The sequence below is a fragment of the Dermochelys coriacea genome, chromosome 3, assembly GCF_009764565.3.
Source record: "Dermochelys coriacea isolate rDerCor1 chromosome 3, rDerCor1.pri.v4, whole genome shotgun sequence".
Lineage (NCBI taxonomy): Eukaryota > Metazoa > Chordata > Testudines > Dermochelyidae > Dermochelys > Dermochelys coriacea.
The window spans coordinates 160326717-160343980 of record NC_050070.1 but is presented as its reverse complement, the minus strand read 5'-3'; the positions used below and the strand labels follow the sequence as shown (position 1 = coordinate 160343980).

At 43.3% G+C, this 17264-nt stretch overlaps 1 protein-coding gene across 23 annotated transcripts in view; it reads right to left on the bottom strand.

Moving 5' to 3' along the window:
* The window catches only part of ENAH (ENAH actin regulator), a 145627-nt gene that overhangs the window by 10265 nt on the left and 118098 nt on the right, over nt 1–17264 (bottom strand). For 10 of the 23 annotated variants that reach the window (XM_043511681.1, XM_043511682.1, XM_043511685.1 and 7 more), the window contains 3 exons: nt 16511–16577; nt 6771–6833; nt 633–711 (listed from right to left, as the gene is read on the bottom strand). In XM_043511681.1, coding sequence (XP_043367616.1) covers nt 633–711; nt 6771–6833; nt 16511–16577 — 209 coding nt within the window. Of the gene's footprint in view, nt 1–632; nt 712–6770; nt 6834–7039; nt 7070–16510; nt 16578–17264 lie in introns of all 23 variants that reach the window. The other 13 variants (XM_038394810.2, XM_038394813.2, XM_038394814.2 and 10 more) reach the window with 3 other exon arrangements.

Here is a 17264-nt window from a genome sequence, read left to right as displayed (position 1 = left end):
TAGAGCTATTATTGCCCTGCAGATAACATGTGAAAATCCAAAAACAAACAAAAAGAGAACCTAGACCAACCAATTATTCTCAGTTACACAGATAAAACGTAGAATCTGACAGTAGTGCTATCATAATGCCCCTCATCTCTCTATCTTCTCTCCTATTGCTGATTTGATATTTTAGATGATGGTCTGAAAATGCATTTAAATCCAGAGAGTGTGAAGGAATACAATTCTTGTGAAAATGTACTTTTCAACTTGGTATCATCGATAATCATTGAGAACAACAAAGAAGCATCCAACGGACTGCTGTCTTGCTAAAACTTTACCAATCTCCTCAATTATTATTAAGATGGTACACTTTTTTGTTATAGCTGAAAATATTAAATCAAACACAATAATCATCATCAGTTAAAACAATTTTGAGACTATACTCCTGACTTTGCAATACGTCATTGCAAAATTATAGCTAGTAAAAAGTATTTAACCAGATATATTAAAAAAAAAAAAAAACTATCCTGGATTTAGGTTTGAAACTAAGCAAAGGTTAAAGTTTGGTATTTAATCAAGAACTGCTGAAAGTCTTTAAAAGTTCTGCTATTACCTATTCTGAAAAGGTTTCTATTGAAGGTACTATATACCTGCTTCAATCGGTCATAGTCTAGCCCTTCCGACTGTACTCCATTTGCACTGGTTTGCCCAGATGGTGTAGATTTTGGTCTGTAGAACATAAAAAAGAATCAATGTATTACAGGTCTCTAATTACTGTACTGTATGTAGGCTTATTACAAAGCAGACACGCCTCCCCCCAAAAAATTAATATGTTTTGTTAATAGTTACTGTCTTCTAAGATTGTGATAAAAAATTAGAATGAAAAGAGGATTTATATAAAGATGTAGGCAGCCCCAGAGACACCAAAGATGTACATACAGAATGGAAACCACCAGCAAAGGGCATTTTCCTGACATGGAAATATTAACTATTACATTAATATATAATGACAAGGTGGGTGAGGTAATATCTTTTATTGAACCAATTTCTGTTAGCAAAAGTAACAAGCTTTTGAGGTACGCAGAGCTGTTCAGGTTAACATAACTAACACAGGTACAACACTGCAAACAAATAATATATAATGAATTATTAGTTCAAAACAGGAACAATTGAAGAAGCAGAACTATTTTTGTCAGTGATATCTTATTTTCTCCTCCTAGAGCACATGAGAAAGGAAGAGCGTCTCCTCTGAATTTATCTTGTAAACGCTTTATACATTTTTTTAGTTAAACTTCTTACTCATTAAAAAGGGGCCTATGTCACAATGACCTTTCCCCTCTGACTAAAGAAGGCATTATGCTGACCCTGTTACTATGTAATACATGGTGTGCCTCTAAAAAGAATGCTGGATTGATCTATTCAAAACATGCTTGCAAACTGTGTGAACCAGATTTGAACATTTACAGAAATTACTAGTTTAGAAGTTGTAACACATTTCTGATGCATGTAATCTTTTTCCTTTAAATCACCTACAAATTTGTTTGCAGAAGACTATGCCACATTTTAAAAATGTTCTGCATGCAGAGCTAAAATTCTTAAGTAAACAAGCTACATAGGAGGTTTTCAATAAGATCTCCACATTTGTATTTTCTGCCCTCTTCCATCCATGTAGTATACATTGCTCACACTTGGGAACATAGATACTTGCTGCAGATATATCCATGTCTCAGGAAATGTTTGCCTGATGGGCTGGTATGGTACATTCAAGGGATGAAAGTTTTGAAAATAAAATCCAACCACCTTCCTTGAAAATTATGCATTAACTTCCCCTGGATTCCTGGACACTTTTGAGACTTGACAGAAAGTCCTGTATAGTAGCATACCCAGGATCTCAGGCCTTGTAATAAATTGGCTCACATGGGCCTTGATTTAGGTAGGCTACACATGCCTTGGAGAGTTCAGTAGACTCTGTATACGACCCTCAGAGTGGGGTAGATGCCTGAAGCAGCCATCCCCTGCCCTCCCCTCTACCTGTGCTGCTACCCAGAATGGGCCACTCCTCTTGTCTAGTTTACCTGTTGAGTATTTTAAATAAAATTGTGGCCACTCTGCCAAAGATTCCTGATGTTTGTCTCTCTTCACATTTACCCCACAACATTGAACAACTTAAGCATTCATGTTTAGTTTTGGTGAATTAATTACTTTTGAAATCCTCTCTTCTTCTAACTCCTTGCCTCTGCATCATTCTGGGACCATTTTTTTTAAACCACATGCTTCTGTTTGCAGTGTGATTAAGTTTACAGTTGATTTCAAAAATTGTTTTCTTTATGTTAGAATTAACCTGGTGTATTATGGTAAAGAATCTCCCTAGTGGGGTAGGAGGAAGCAGGTTCTCTTTTACTGTCTGTCTGAGTTGCACTGCTCTGAATAGAAAGGTAGAGCGAGGCTGCAGTTTTTGGCTTTTGAACTTTTACGCAAGAGAAACACTTAAAAAAAAAAATAGCGTTTCTCCTAGCTTTTGTCATCCCAAGATGAAGCTTTATTTACTGAAACAAGGGATGTCTGTGACTGGGAGCAGAAGCCAGTGTGGAGACACAGCTCAGCAACAAATGTCCCCTCCCATGCAGGATATATAACATGGCCTCAGTTCTTCCCACAGTTCCATAAACACAAAGCAGAAAATTTAAGAGTCATTAAAAATAAACTGATAAAGAGAAGTGGGGGCTTGACATATCTCCCGCCTTTTAATGTCTTCTCTTCCTTCCTTTGCCTTACCATCTAGCTAATCCCTTTACATTTAGCCAAACTTAGGAAAGCTGTATCCCTCCCCCCCACGCCCGCAACCTCCCCAAAAACGAATGGAAAAATATCATGGAACTAATACAATGCTCGCAATCCATCATTATTTTCATGTTGTATCCTTTTTCTTTACAGCCTAAACAGAAAAGGCAGACAAAGGGTAAATTCTTTGGGACATGGACTGTCTATTACACTATGTTTTTACAACGCTTAGAACAGTGGGTCCCATTCCTGGTTAACTTCTAAGTGCTACCTAAGTTGACAGAAATCTCTCTGGAAAATATTTCTAACAAAAGGAGAAAAACTTTATCACTTCCCACCCCAGCTTTTCAGTTGGACTGGTACTGTACACTCAGCTACCAGATAAGCTTTTTCTGATATTACAGAAACTTTTCTAACTTGTGTGATTCCAGACCGAACATGGGCTTTCCCCTGCACTATATTCTAGGGTTGTGGTATATGCAAAAGGATATTAATTGAAAAACAAATCAGATACAAGAGTTAAGATTTTTTTCCAACCAATTTATAAAAGCCATTTTTTGACCTATCTGAAACACTTCACACCCAAAATACACGTTTATGCCCATAGTGTAATCCTGGAGAGGAGACACTTGAAACTAATATGCCTGAGGGTTTGTCTACACTAGAAATGCTACAGCAGCACAACTGCAGCTGCACTGTTGTAGCGTCATCAGTGTTATGGAAGGGGTTCTTTTGTCACTGTAGTAAATTCACCTCTGCAAGATGGGAATTCTTCCATCGACCTACGGGAGTCTGTACCAGAGCTTAGGTTGGTTTAACTAAACTGCACAAGGTATGAAATTTTTCACAGCTCTAAGTGATGGAGTTAAGATGACCTAGCTGCAGAGTAGAATAGCCCTGAGGCTGTTCACCTTTTCTAGAAAGCACAATCCTCACTGCAGATTGAAGAATCCAGTATTTTATTTTAGTAGTTTCATGGGTAATATGAAGGAAAAATACCTTCTCAAATTATTTGAATCAGAGCAAATTGAAATAAAAGTTGATTCAAGGATTTTAAGCTAAACTGGGAGCCAATAAGATTTTAGAATATGTGGAAAGTTAAATAATTGTACAGTGGAAGTAACTGAAAACTACAGTTCACCTTGCACCCCACAGAACTACACAGTTTGTGTTAATGTTATGAAGCCAAGTCACAGTTTGAAGTCTGTTGTATAATCTTTAGATACTGAACTCTACTATATTTCCAGATTAAAAAAACTCCTTGTTTGAAACTTACTGTTTCACTGCAAATCTGCAAATATTGTTGAAAATGAACACAGAAGCTAGTAACTAAATGTCCGAGGGACACATTTTGCTAAGAGAATGTAAGCATTATTTTTGTTTTCACATAGGTAGTTTTCCATATACCAAGAGTTCTTCTATACACTCCATAGATGTCCTGTCAGTCCCTGAGGATTTCCATCAAGTCTCATTTAACTGTTCCCACTCTCAGTGTCTTGATTTATGACTACAAGCCCTGAGTGGGAAAATGGGAGCTACTCTTCCAGAGACCAACAGTGTGGTTGCTGACTAATGACAATAGGAACAAAGTACATACAAACACAGACTGCTTATGGTTTAGAACTTTAAAAAACATTGCCAGTATTTGCACTCCTATTCACGTTTCCTGTCAACATTACAATCATAATTTGTCTGAGAATTGGATAAGATAGGGTCTATAGAAAAACCTAAATTCTACTACTCAGGGTGAAGACATATTAAAGAAAGTATTAAAATTATATGCTTTTCCTTCATGGACGCCTTGGTCTCTTGCAATAAAGGAATTTTGTTCAATCAACCCCATCAACTCCAATTTCCTTTGAAATTTGATATTTTTAAAAATTTCAGTCAAATCTGAAGTTTCCACTTACAGTATTTGGTACCCTTCATTTCTCACAGCTGCACTTGTAGGTGGCTGCTGATGCTGCCAAGAGAAACTACTATCTAATGAAAATAGCCTCCAAAACATCTCAACCATGAAGTCCTGAGATTGCTACTGAGCTCTCCCATGTGGTGATTCATAGCATTACCAACCAAGACTGTGAGCCAACTATAATACGCAATAAGAGAACTTGATTTAAACATGCAAGATAAAGATTTGATTCATGCCAACATGCAAAATACCACCACCAAAGATAATTAGATAATGGGGGAACTTTTCATACAAAAGAACAGGTAGTCACCACAGTGTTTGCTTTCATGAAAAAGACATTAGAAAAAACAATTTTTAAAAAGTTGAGAAGTTTGTCAGTAATTTTCTAGATTGTACCACACTTTTTTTTTTAAATTCTGTACCATTTTGTCCAGAAATATATTTAGTTTTTTTTAAGAACTTTAAGGCACTTTCTTTAAAAACAATTTAACCCTTTGAACACTGGCATTTTAAAAACTGCTAAATTAGTTGCTTTGGCTGAAAGATGCATAGTATCACTCCCCCCAAAGTTTTAAAATATGCTCAGAATTACTCAATCACAATTCTTCAATTGTCTTTGCAACATATACATGTTAATATGTTGAATGATCAGGGTATGCATTTAACATGTCCTTTCTTATAATAAGGCTCTTTTAGACATTTATGTTAGATAAAATCTATTCAGTGAGCAGATCACTGTTACTGTATGATGAACAGCAACTATTCTTTTAGCTGGTGATACCAGTTGTGAAATATATTTTGGGATGAAATACGTTCTCGGGAAGTTAGTAGCTAGATGATTCTATGTGCCAATCTTACGACTTTGAAAAACCGTAGCTTCTCAGGCCTGATCTACACTTGGGGGAGGAGGGATCAATCTAAGTTACGCAACTTCAGTTACGTGAACAACATAGCTGAAGTCGACGTACTTAGATTTATTCACCGAGGTGTCTTCACTGCGGTGAGTCGATTGCTGCAGCTCCCGTCGACTCTGCCTGCGCCTCTCGTGGCGGTGGAGTACAGGAGTAGACGGGAGAGCGCTCGGAGGTCGATTTATCACGTCTAGACTAGATGCGATAAAATGACCCCCGCTGGATCGATCGCTGCCCACTATTCCAGGGTAGTATAGGTAGTATAGACATACCCTCAGGACATTACACCTTAATAAGGTGCTTTTGAGACGCTGCAATCAGACACAGTTATACTGTAATCCACATGTTTAATTACTGTATAATTGAGATATATTATATAAGTGAAATTAGAAGTTGCATGGAGTTACTTTACAATGAGATCTATTTTTGACTATAGGACTGTTCTTTGGGTCACTATTGATCAGATGTTGAGTTATTTTAAATTGCATGGGAAAACATGGTGCATTCTGCAATTGGGGATGAAAAGAAATTCTACTGCACCCAAGCCGCATGATATACATCTTAAGCACCTGATTTTGAATTGATAGCAGATAAACTGCCTTGCACTTAAAATTACCAATGAAGCTACCTATCTTTAAGGATTCTGAAAATGGATACAACTATAACCGAAGGAAAGACGGACAAATTGTTAAGAGGAGCTTTATGTCAGTGGTTCTCAACCAGCGGTCCAAGGCCCCCTGGGGGGGCCGCGAGCAGGTTTCATGGGGGCTGCCACGCATGGCGGGCATTAGACTCGCTAGGGCCTAGGGCAGAAAGCCAAAGCCCCACTGCAAGGGACTGCAGCCCAGGACCCTGAGCTCCATCACCCAAGGCTGAAGCTGAAGCCCGAGCAACTTAGCTTTGCTGTGCTCCCTGTGATGTGGGGGCCCAAACTATTGCCCTGCTTCCTACCCTTTAACGTCAGCCCTGGCTTTTATATGCAGAAAAAGAGATGTTGTGACTGCCATGGCATTTTTATTGCATGTGGGCGGGGGGGGAGGGGCTCAGAAAGAAAAAGGTTGAGAATCCCTGCTTTATATCATTTGTGTTTGTGGTGATTACCGATCCATGTAGAAAAAGCCCAGCCCTGTTCTGTCAAGTTGGTTAATTAGAAAAAAAAATCTCAAACCCTAACAGGATGATACCTGTTTAATGAATCATAGGACCTGTTTTCAGAAACAATCAGATTTTTCCATGGAGACTCCCGTCTATGAAGGGGGAAACACACTGACTTAGGCTACATTAGAGCTAGGTTATATGCAGTTTTAGAAAATGAGTTATATTATAGTTTAATTACTATACCAATTAAATCCTGAACACTAAAGGAAAGGATACTTAAGTCATTTAGAAGTCTAATTTTAAATAGGATAAGTAGGTATTTTATTTATTTTGCACATTGACTATGAATACCAACCTCCCTGTTGAGTCTCCTTGCTTAGTTATTCTGAAAAGAAAAAATCCTGCTTTACTTGTCAATTTTTCAGACATGTCCAACAATCCTCATATGCAACTTATGTCTTCTCTACATATATTAGAGGGAGATTTCAGCAGGGCTTAGCAGGAAGGAGACTCCTACTACCTGTAAATTGAGCTTTGGTGACAAAGCATTAAACAGTATGGACCAATATACTCTAAGCAGCCGTGCTCACTGACTAACTAGGGACAGAACGGCCTTTACAAAGACACTTCTCATCATACATCTTTGCTAAGGAACAGACATCAAGCTTTCAGTGGCTTGTAAGGTATGAAAGGACCTTCTCGTGGCAACCTTAACACACATTCTATTGAAGCTTTTTCCCCTCAGCCCATGAAGCATCCATGGCCAATGTTGATAGGGGAAGAGGGTCTTGGCCATGGATGCTTCATGGGCTGAGGGGATAAAGACAGACCTTTATCCGCTTGGATCTGCTGTTGCTAGAAAAAACAACTTTTTTGGATACCTGTCCAGGTGACAAATATGGAGTTCTTGTTTAACTGGACGAGTTCTACATAAACACAACTAAAAGGCTCTGACTCATTCAAACTATGCCAAAATCTCTCCTTGAAGGATTTAGAAGATGGGCAAAATCTTGGTGGGGCAGTTTCCTGCTATGAAAGAAGACTCAGACTTGTGAATAAATACTTGGAAACAGCTTTATTCTTGCAGAAGGTCATAAAATATTCTTAACAGGAGATGGCAGCTCTCTGGCTCATCTGACTGAAGTTATCATGATGATAAAGGCTGTTTTAAAAAGAAGATAGTGCAAAAGTTATGACTATAGGGGCAGGTGGAAGAGGTTTAACTGGAGGTTCTTCTAGATGTGTGGTCCCTATCTGTATTCCACTGAGGGTTTACACATGTACACCATGAGCCTGGAGTCAGAGAATTTAAAAGTAGTAGTGTCGGTCTGTGGACGTGCCCTGAACTTGCCTCATGGTTTCGTCCAAGGTTATAAAGGGAGGAGCGGACTGACTGTGTCTCCAGTTCCTTCTCCACTGCAAATCAACAGAACTGCAACAGAGGAGAAGGAGGGAAGAAAGTGGACTACAGATAGAGACCACACACCTCAAAGAACCTCCAGTTACAGATAAATAACCTCTTCCTCTTCTTTGAGTGATAGTCCCTATCGTATTCCATTGAGGGCAACCAGTAAGCAGTACTCAAGTTGGAAGAGGGCGCAAGAACATAAATGGGAGAGATGAGTGGAGGACAGCTGCACTGAAAGAGGCATCTGCCAATGAGTCTTGCACCAAGGCAGGGGTAGGCAAACTTTTTGGCCCTAGGGCCACATCGGGTACAGAAATTGTATGGAGGGCCAGGTAGGGAAGGCTGGGGGAGGCTAGGCCTCCCCAAACAGCAAGGCATGGCCTGGCCCCTATCCAGCCTCCCGGAACCCCCACCCTCATCCAACCTCCCCACTCCCTACCCCTGACTGCCCGCCAGGACTCCCGCATCCTATCCAAACACCCCTGCTCTCTGCCCCCTGACCATCCCCCAGGACGCCCACCCCCTATCCAATCCCCCCTGCTCCCCACCCGCTGACCACCCCAGGGACCCCCACCCCTATCCAATCTCCCCTGCTCTCCACCCCCTGATGCCCCCTTAGGCCCCACTGCCCCCTATCCAACCCTCCCTGCTTTCCCCGCACCACACTACCTGTGGGGTGGGGGGAAAGCAGGGGCTCAGTCCTTTCCCTGTGCATTTCCCCTGCTCCTTTGGCTGCTCTCCCTGGCAGTTGGGCAGGGCTCAGTCCCTGTCTGGGCTTGGCTGCTGGAGACAGGGGCCAAGCATACTTGCGGTGGAGGGGGCCCTGACTTGCTCCGCCCCTGTTCCCAGCAGCAAGGCTCAGGCCCCTTAACCTCCCCCTTGCAACCTCCCCTGCTTCCCCCCCCCAAATTCCCCACCCCCTGACCGCGCCACCCTGGAGCACCAGGTCTGTTGGTGCTGTAGCCGTACCGCCCGGCCAGAGCTGCAGCCACGCTGCCCAGGCCCTGGGGGAACTGTGACTGGGAGGGAGGGAAGGGGCCAGAAGCTAGCCTCCGCCCCACTCACTGCACTGCCGGGGAGTTGGGCTGGCACCTCCACAAGCCTGTCCTGACCCCGCTCCCTGGCAGGAGCTCGGGGGTCAGAGGGTTGGGTCCTGGGGGCCGGATGTGGCCCGTGGACTGTAGTTTGCCCCCCTCTGCACCAAGGCATAATAAGTAGTGAAGGTGTGAACCAAATTCCATGTTGCCACTCTACATATATCCTGAAGTGGCATGTCATAGAGGGAGGTCATGGTTGCAGCATGGGCTCTTGCTGAGTGGGTCCACACATCGAGGGTGGCTTCTGCCCCTTATCTCTTTCAGCTATTGCAATAAACAGAGCTGTCCTGATCGGTTTTGTCCTGTGTAAGTAGAAAGTTAAGGCACTACAGATACCTAGGGAGTGGAATCTGTTACTCTTCCAAGGCAAGCAGTTTCAGGAAAAAAAACAGGTAAGTGGGTAGGTTGATTAATGTGAACTTGTGAGACTACCTTTGACAGAAGTTTGGAATGCAGAGGTGAGGAAATTTTTATCAGTACAAAACATCGTGAAAGGCGAGCCCGCCATCATGGCCCCAGGTTCGCCAACTCTTCCTGCTGACATGATAACCATCAAGAAGGTGACTTTCAGGGAAAGGAGAGACGGTGAACAATGCCAGCAGATCAAAGGGTGGTTTTATTAACATAGATAGGATCAGGTTGAGATCCCAATGGGGCCCAATGGGTTGTACAGGTGGAAAGGTTCTAATGAGGCCCTTCCAAAAACAGGTGAGTAAAGATGGAATGCCTCTCCACCAGGGAGCAAAAGGCACTAATTGCTGATAGGTGGACTTTGATACAACTAAGGGCAAGACCCCACGCCTTCAAGGACAAGAGGCAGTCTAGGAGGAGAGGAATCCCCACCATTTCTGGGGAAAGTCCTTTGTGTTCTGCCCAGGAGGTGAAGTGTGTCCACCTGGCTTGGTCACCACGCCTAGTGGAGTCCTTCCTGCTGCTGCAAAGGGTATTTTGTACTTGTGATTAACACACCCATTCTAGATAAGATGCCCTTCCAAATACCAAGCTCTGAAGTGAAGTGCTGTGGACTGAGATGGCTGATGCTGCCATTGTGTTGTGTCAGTAGATCAAGGAGGGGAATTGGGGGGCATGGAGACATGTGAAGGTTAGGAAAACAAAACTGTCTGGACCAGTGCAGGGCGACCAGGATGACCATCGCTTTGTCCAGTTTTATCTTGGGCAGTACCCACAGTAGGAGCGGGAGAGGAGGGAAGGCATAATTGAATTGATCAGACTGGAGAGGATGAGGGCATTGCTCTGAAAGTGCTGCCCCAGAACCCTCTTGAGCAATATACGCTGCTTCTTCTGTTCAGTGAGGACACAAAGAGATCTCTGATTGGAGCTCCCCACCAGTTGAAGATGGCCCATAATACATCGTCATGGAGTTCCCACTGGTGATCAATCATGAACTGTCTGCTGAGTGAGTCCGCAAATCACATTCAGTATCCCTGGGAGACAGGCTGCAGACAAGATGATCTTGTTGATGCACCAGTTCCAAAAGGTGACCGCTTCTAAGAGCGGAGCCAGCAATCTCGCACCCTCTTGTTTGTTGATGTAGGAACACCATTATGGTATTGTCCAATATGAGGAGAATATGATAGGAATGAATGATGGGAGAAAGGCCTGGAATGCCTTTCTTGCAGCTCAGAGATTCAGAATATTGATGTACATTCTGGATTCCTGAGAGGTCCACATTCCCTGAGTCATGCGTCCATCCTCAGGCTAGAAGGGAGGAGTGATAATAGTCCTTTCCGGGAATGGGGGCAGAAAGGGAACTACTACACAGACCTGACAAGGTTCCTTCCACCTCTGGAGCGATGAGAATACCTTAGGGGGGAAATGTGAGCCTGAGGTCCATGGTATGATGAATTGGCAACCAAACTTTCTGGAGCCACATTTGGAGGCAATGAAGGTGAAGCAAAGGTGGTGACGTATATATACAAGGCCATGTGACCCAGGAGGGAGAAGCATGTCCTGGCTGTAACTGACAAATTGTCGGTTCCACGAACTATGAGTTCTTGCACAGTCTGGAATCTTGACCTGTGGTAGGTAGGCTCAAACCATGACTGAGTTGATGGTTTCCCTATGAAGTCTAGGCATTGTGCAGGTTTAAAGGTGTACTTTTCAGTATTGATACTGACCTCAAGGAAGGAAAGGAGGCCCAGCAACATAGAGGTTAAGGCCCAAGCTTCTTGTCTGAACTGTGATGCCAGGAGCCAATTGTCGAGATACTGGAATACAAGGACCTCACAACGTCTTATGTGGGCTGCCACCTTGGTGAACACACTGGAAGACATGCTGAAAACTCTGTAATGGAAATGTTCTGTGTCTACTATAAACCTCAGGAACTGTCTGTGGTTTTGATGAACGTCTATGTGAAAGTAGGTGTCCCGCATATTGAGAACTTTAAACCACATGCCTTTTTCTAATGAAGGGATGACTTCTGCTAATGTAACCATCCGAAACCTTGGTTTTCGGATAAACCGATTGAGAAGACAACGGTCCAGGATAAGCCTCCACCAGCCCTTTTTCTTGGGTATGCAGAAGTAAGCTGAATATATGTTTCATGATATTCTGGAGGAATAAGCTCTGTTGCTCCTCACTATAGTAAGGAGCATACCTCTTAGGTGATGATGCAGTTGTGAGAGTGGTCCATGGAAAGGGACTGGGATGGGGGCTGTGGATGATGTAGCATGGTGAACTTAATGGTATAGACATGATGGATGACATTTAGCACCACTTCATCCACTGTTATTGCACTCCGAGCTGGAAAGAAGAGTGCTGGACGACCCCTGAAAAGAATGGAGTGCTCTTATGACGGTAAGCATTATAGTTGACAGTTCTCTAGGAGTTCAGAAATATCATTTCTGTGGTGGTTGTGTCTGGGAGGAGGAAGACTGCAAAGATGGTCCTGGAGGGTGCAATCTGAAAGTTTTCTGATTCTTGCATGGTGGTACATAGGGCCTCTGATGGAAGAACTGCATGGTCCTTAGCATTGTGGAGGTGGGCGATGGAACTGACACTTCGGTGCAGGCATGGAAATGCCCAGGGAAGGCAGAGTAGCTCTGGAATCCTTGAGTGCGCGTAGGGAATCATCTGGTTTTTTTTGGTTAAAAAGATGGGATTCATTGAAAGGGAGGTCTTCAATGGTATATTGTTCCTCCCTGGGGAAACCAAAGGTGTTGAGCCATGATGTCTGTCGCATAACTATACCCGTGGCCATGAACCATGAAGAAGGATCCACTGCATCCATAGTGGATTGAAGCTAAGTCCTCACCACCAGTTTACCCTGGTCTATGATCACGTGGAAATGGGCCTGATCTGGCTATGGTAATTTTTCAGCAAACTCGTCCAGTTTACAGTAGTTCAGGAAATCATATTTGGTGAGCAATGCCTGGTAGTTTGAGATGCTGAACTGAAGACTTGTTGATAAGAATACCTTACAGTCCAACCTCTTTCCCTCCTTATCTGATAGAGTGGAGTGTGGATACTTCCTTAGAATACTCCATCACCACTTGGACCACAAGACAGGGAGGGAGGTATGAAAACTGGAACTCAGACCCCTGAGCAGGCACATAATACCGCGTCTCAGCCCCTTTGTTAGTAGATCGACACGTGGCCTGTGTGTGCCAAATTGTCCTGGCAGGCTTGAGTATAGTCATTGATGTGTAGCACTACTCTACCTAGTGCTGATGAATGAAGGATGTGCAAGAGCTGATGTTGGTTATCCTGTACCTCCTCTGGTAGATGTGAAGCTTCCCTGCAACCCTCATTAGGAGATCCTGAAATTGGAAGAAGTTATCGGGGGTGAAATGGATGCCGAAGCAAGTGTTGCATTCGGAGAGGAAGACTGAAATCTGCTCCGTCAATACCATTGGAACTAGGCTAAGTGGTTCTTCCTCTATCACCAGTTCTGAGCATCTGCTGGAAGGTGCATTGGACAGGAAAATTGGAGAGATCTCCCTTGCTGAACATGTGGGTCAGATGGCTGCTATTGTGGCTAAGATCCCCAATATGGCTAGTCTGATGGATCCTTAGGGTGTTTTGGAGGACGCCTTGGTGTGGGAAGCCAATGGCTCCAAGGCAGCTGGAGCTGAGGATAGTGCCACAGTGCAGATGGCTTCCTTTAGTAGTCCTGGTGGCGGTATGTGATGGATGGACCCTGACCCTCATCCGACTCAACTGAAGATGTGAACTTGGAGACAGGTTCCATAAGCGGTACCGTCAGAACTGGCAGAAGTGTATCTACAACTAGAGCGGGAGACGAACAACGACCAAGAAGGAAGGTGGGCAGGAGGCACGGATTTTAAAGCTGGGGATCTTCAACATTGTCCAGTATCTGCTCATGAATATGGCGGGGGGAGGGGGAGTTGGAGACAAAAAACAGGCCCCCAAACTAACTATTCTACTCAAATTACTAGAAATTACCTAAAGACAACAATAAAAATCTGTAAAAATTAACTATATAAAAGGTTGCTTGAGAAAGTGCATCACAAGCAAATGGACACTAATTGTACCAACCTGGACCATGCGGCAGTGAGAAGGAACTGGAGATGCAGTCGGTCTGCCCCGCCCTTTATCACCTTGGATAAAACCATGAGGCCAGTTCAGGGTGCATGTGCAGACCAACTGACACTTCTACTTTTAAACTCTCCAGCTCTGTATGCATGGTGCGCCAGACACATGGTAAAAATATGTAAACCCTCAGCGTAATACAGTAGTTACCATCACTCAAAGAACGCCACAGATTTTAAAACCAAGTTTAGACTCCACAGATGGACCACAAGGTTAAACTTGGTTTCAGGCAAGATACAGCACTAACAAAACATCTCCTATAGAAATGAACTTGTGTTATGAACTTTTCCATTTTCCTTCTGATTGCTCCAAGAATGGAAATTTATCCTTGAAGGATGGTTGGTCATTGGTTATGAAAGCATGTGTCCCAGAGACCATTGTTTAAAATAGCAGTTCCCAAACTGTGGGTCAGGAACCCAAAGTGGGTCACAACCCCTTTGAATGCGGTCACCATGGCTGTCTTAGACTTGCTGAAGCCTGAGACCCACTGCCCAGGGCCAAAGCCAAAGCAGGATTCAGGTTGCAGGCCCCCTGCCTGTGAAGCCCTTGATCTTCAGCTTTGTCCCACCCTACCCAGGGCAGTGGGGCTTGGGTGGGCTCAGGCTTCAGTCCCCCTGTTGTGAAGTCATTTTTGTTGTCAGAAGGGGGTCGCGGTGCAATGAAGTTTGAGAGCCCCTGCTTTAAAAGTTCAGACAACAAAATATGGTGGAATGCCTTCCGGATTCCAAAACAGAATCCCTCATACAAATAGCATTTTGTGACTAAAATCTCCTGCAACTGCCAGGCTGTCAGTTGTAAGCTGGACAGACCTGGTGAAAAAGAGGTCTCTGTTGCAGCACATACTGCCTGATGTGGAAAGACACAGGTAAATAAGGCAGCCATCTGACCAGGCTACGTTAATGTGGCATCATATGGCACAGCACTTAACTTCAGATATTATTTGCATTAGAAGTGACAGAAAACAAAGCACTTGTCCTGTAGTAGGAACAGAGAAGTCAACTGCTAGAGCCTGCCTAGTTCTTGGAAATTAGCTGATTGTGCTTGGTGCTGCTTTTATTTTCAAGCACAAGATCGATGGGGATGAGAATATTTTTCTAGTGACAGAAATGTGGCATTCAGCTACAGCAGGGGTGGGCAAACTTTTTGGCCCGAGGGCCACATCTGGGTGGAGAAATGGCTTGCAGGGACAGGGCAGGGGGTTGGAGTGCGGGGATGGAGTGCGGGAGGGGGTGCAGTGTGCAGGAAGGGGCTCTGGGCAAGGGGTTGGGGCAGAGGAGGGGGGCTCAGATGGGGGGGTTAGGGTGCAGGAGGGGTGTGGAGTGCAGGAGGGGGCTCAGATCAGGGGGTTGAGGTGCAGGAGGAGTGCGGGATGCAGCAGGGGGCTCAGGGTGGGGAGTTGGGGTGCAGGAGGGGCACAAGGCGCAGGCAGGGGGCTTAGGGAAGAGACTTGGGGGGTGGGATGCAGGAGTGGTTCAGGCTTGTGTTTCCCTCGTATGTGAGAACCTCCACCGAAGCTCCCATTGGCCGTGGTATCCCATTCCCGGTCAATGGGAGCTTTGGGGGAGGTACCCACAGGCAAGAGCAGCGTGCGGAGCTCTCTGCCCTCCCCACCTCCACGGGCTGCAGGGACATGGTGTGGCCGCTTCCCGGAGAGGCGCGGAGCCCGCGGTGATGGCAATCCCATGGGCTGGATCCAAAGCCCCGAGAGGCCAGATCCGGCCCGCAGGCCGTAGTTTGCCCACCCCTGAACTACGGGATTTATGTTTGATTATTTTTCCCCCTCTCTGTGTAGTTATCACCCTATTGTCCTTTCAAATTTTAACAACAAGAATCTCTCATTATATTTGAAAGAGAACATTTTCCTCAGGGTTAATCGAGAATCTGGCTGTCTTTTTTTTTTTAGATCCTCACAAGGTATTTCTCAAGGGAAAAAAAAATTATGTTAGACTAACTATAAGAATTTTCTCAGACTTCCTTAGCACACTTGTATGCAGGACATACAGGATCATATATTGAACAATTCCTTGTTTTTTACCTTATGGACAAATATATGCATTTTAGGATCTTTATGGGGGCATTAGTTAAGCAATTTATTCCAAAAGGTAGAATGGCTACCCTGGCCATTTCTCGGTCAGCTCTGTTATCTAACTAGGCACTGACATTCTGTCTGAGATATTAGCAAAGAATTGGGTAGTGTGTTGAAGGATCTTTCTTTGCTGTATCCCTCAGGATGGTGTTGGCCCAAACACATTGCTTAGGGTTGTCATGAGAATCAGATTTGGGTGAGATCATCAGGCTGTTGCCTAAATACCTAGTTGGGTATGTATATTATCATACCATCATAATACAGAGGGACTAGGCTGTTAGGCAGATTCATCTGCTGTTGAATGAATGAATGAAATCTCTTACCTGCCTTTAGTGAGAGGACAACTCATGTTTAAGGACTGAGGGACATGCATCTTGAATGGAAAATGAAACATTTCCATAACCAAAGTTATACCGTAATCAGCGAAGTTGTACTTTGGTATCTGTTAATAAGATTCTACTTTGTTTAGCATTTTGCATTAATTCATCAATCCTCCTCAAAACTCAATATGAATATTCCTATACCCATAAAAACATTAGAAATGAAATCTTTTCAGCTGCCTTATTTATGATAGTTAGATGTATTTATTATTTTTATGCACAATGAGTAATGACAATGCTGCACATCTGAAAAAGATAAGTACTGGTTTAAAAAGCAGCGTACCTGGAGATAACAGGAGACTTGCTTCCATTCACTGTATTTGTTCTTTCCCAAGGTTTCCTTGTTAGTTCTTTAGATATATAAATAAAATTGTTAGACACACCAGCTTTCATATTCATTCATCACTCTAACAATGCATACAAAGTAACTTCAGGTAGCTATTGACTTAAGATATTTAACTTTTACCATCTTGCATTAATTATTCAAAATTAAGCCAGCACCTGGAAAACTATCATCTTTTAATTTATTTTTTTTTAAATCAGTTACACTACGTGTAGTGCGGGTAGCACCTAACTGCCCAAATCACAGATAAGGACCCTACTGCACTAGGCACTGTAGAAACACATAATAAAAAGATGGCCCCTGCCACAAAGAGCTTAAAATCTATAGTTTAACTATTTCATTTCTTCAGATATGAAAGATGATTTCATAATGTTGTAATATCTGTGTTCATGGGTATTATGGACTAATATTAGATTTTTCAAGTTGGCAAAATTCTCTGTTTTGAGTTGTGGACATGTCTTTCAAAAGCTGCTTATGATCAGTTCAATAGAATTGGAGAAAGGATACCATGGTTCCATAGGGCTGGAATATTTTCCATCAATGAAAAAGTGTATTGCACTGTCTATTGTACTAAAAGGAATACAAGTTTCTCAAGTGCCTTTAAACCTCTAATGTTGGTAATAATGTATTGTTTTGTCTTTGATAGGAAATAAAGTGAGACCTAAAAGTACATTGCTTTAGTTAAACAAGTACA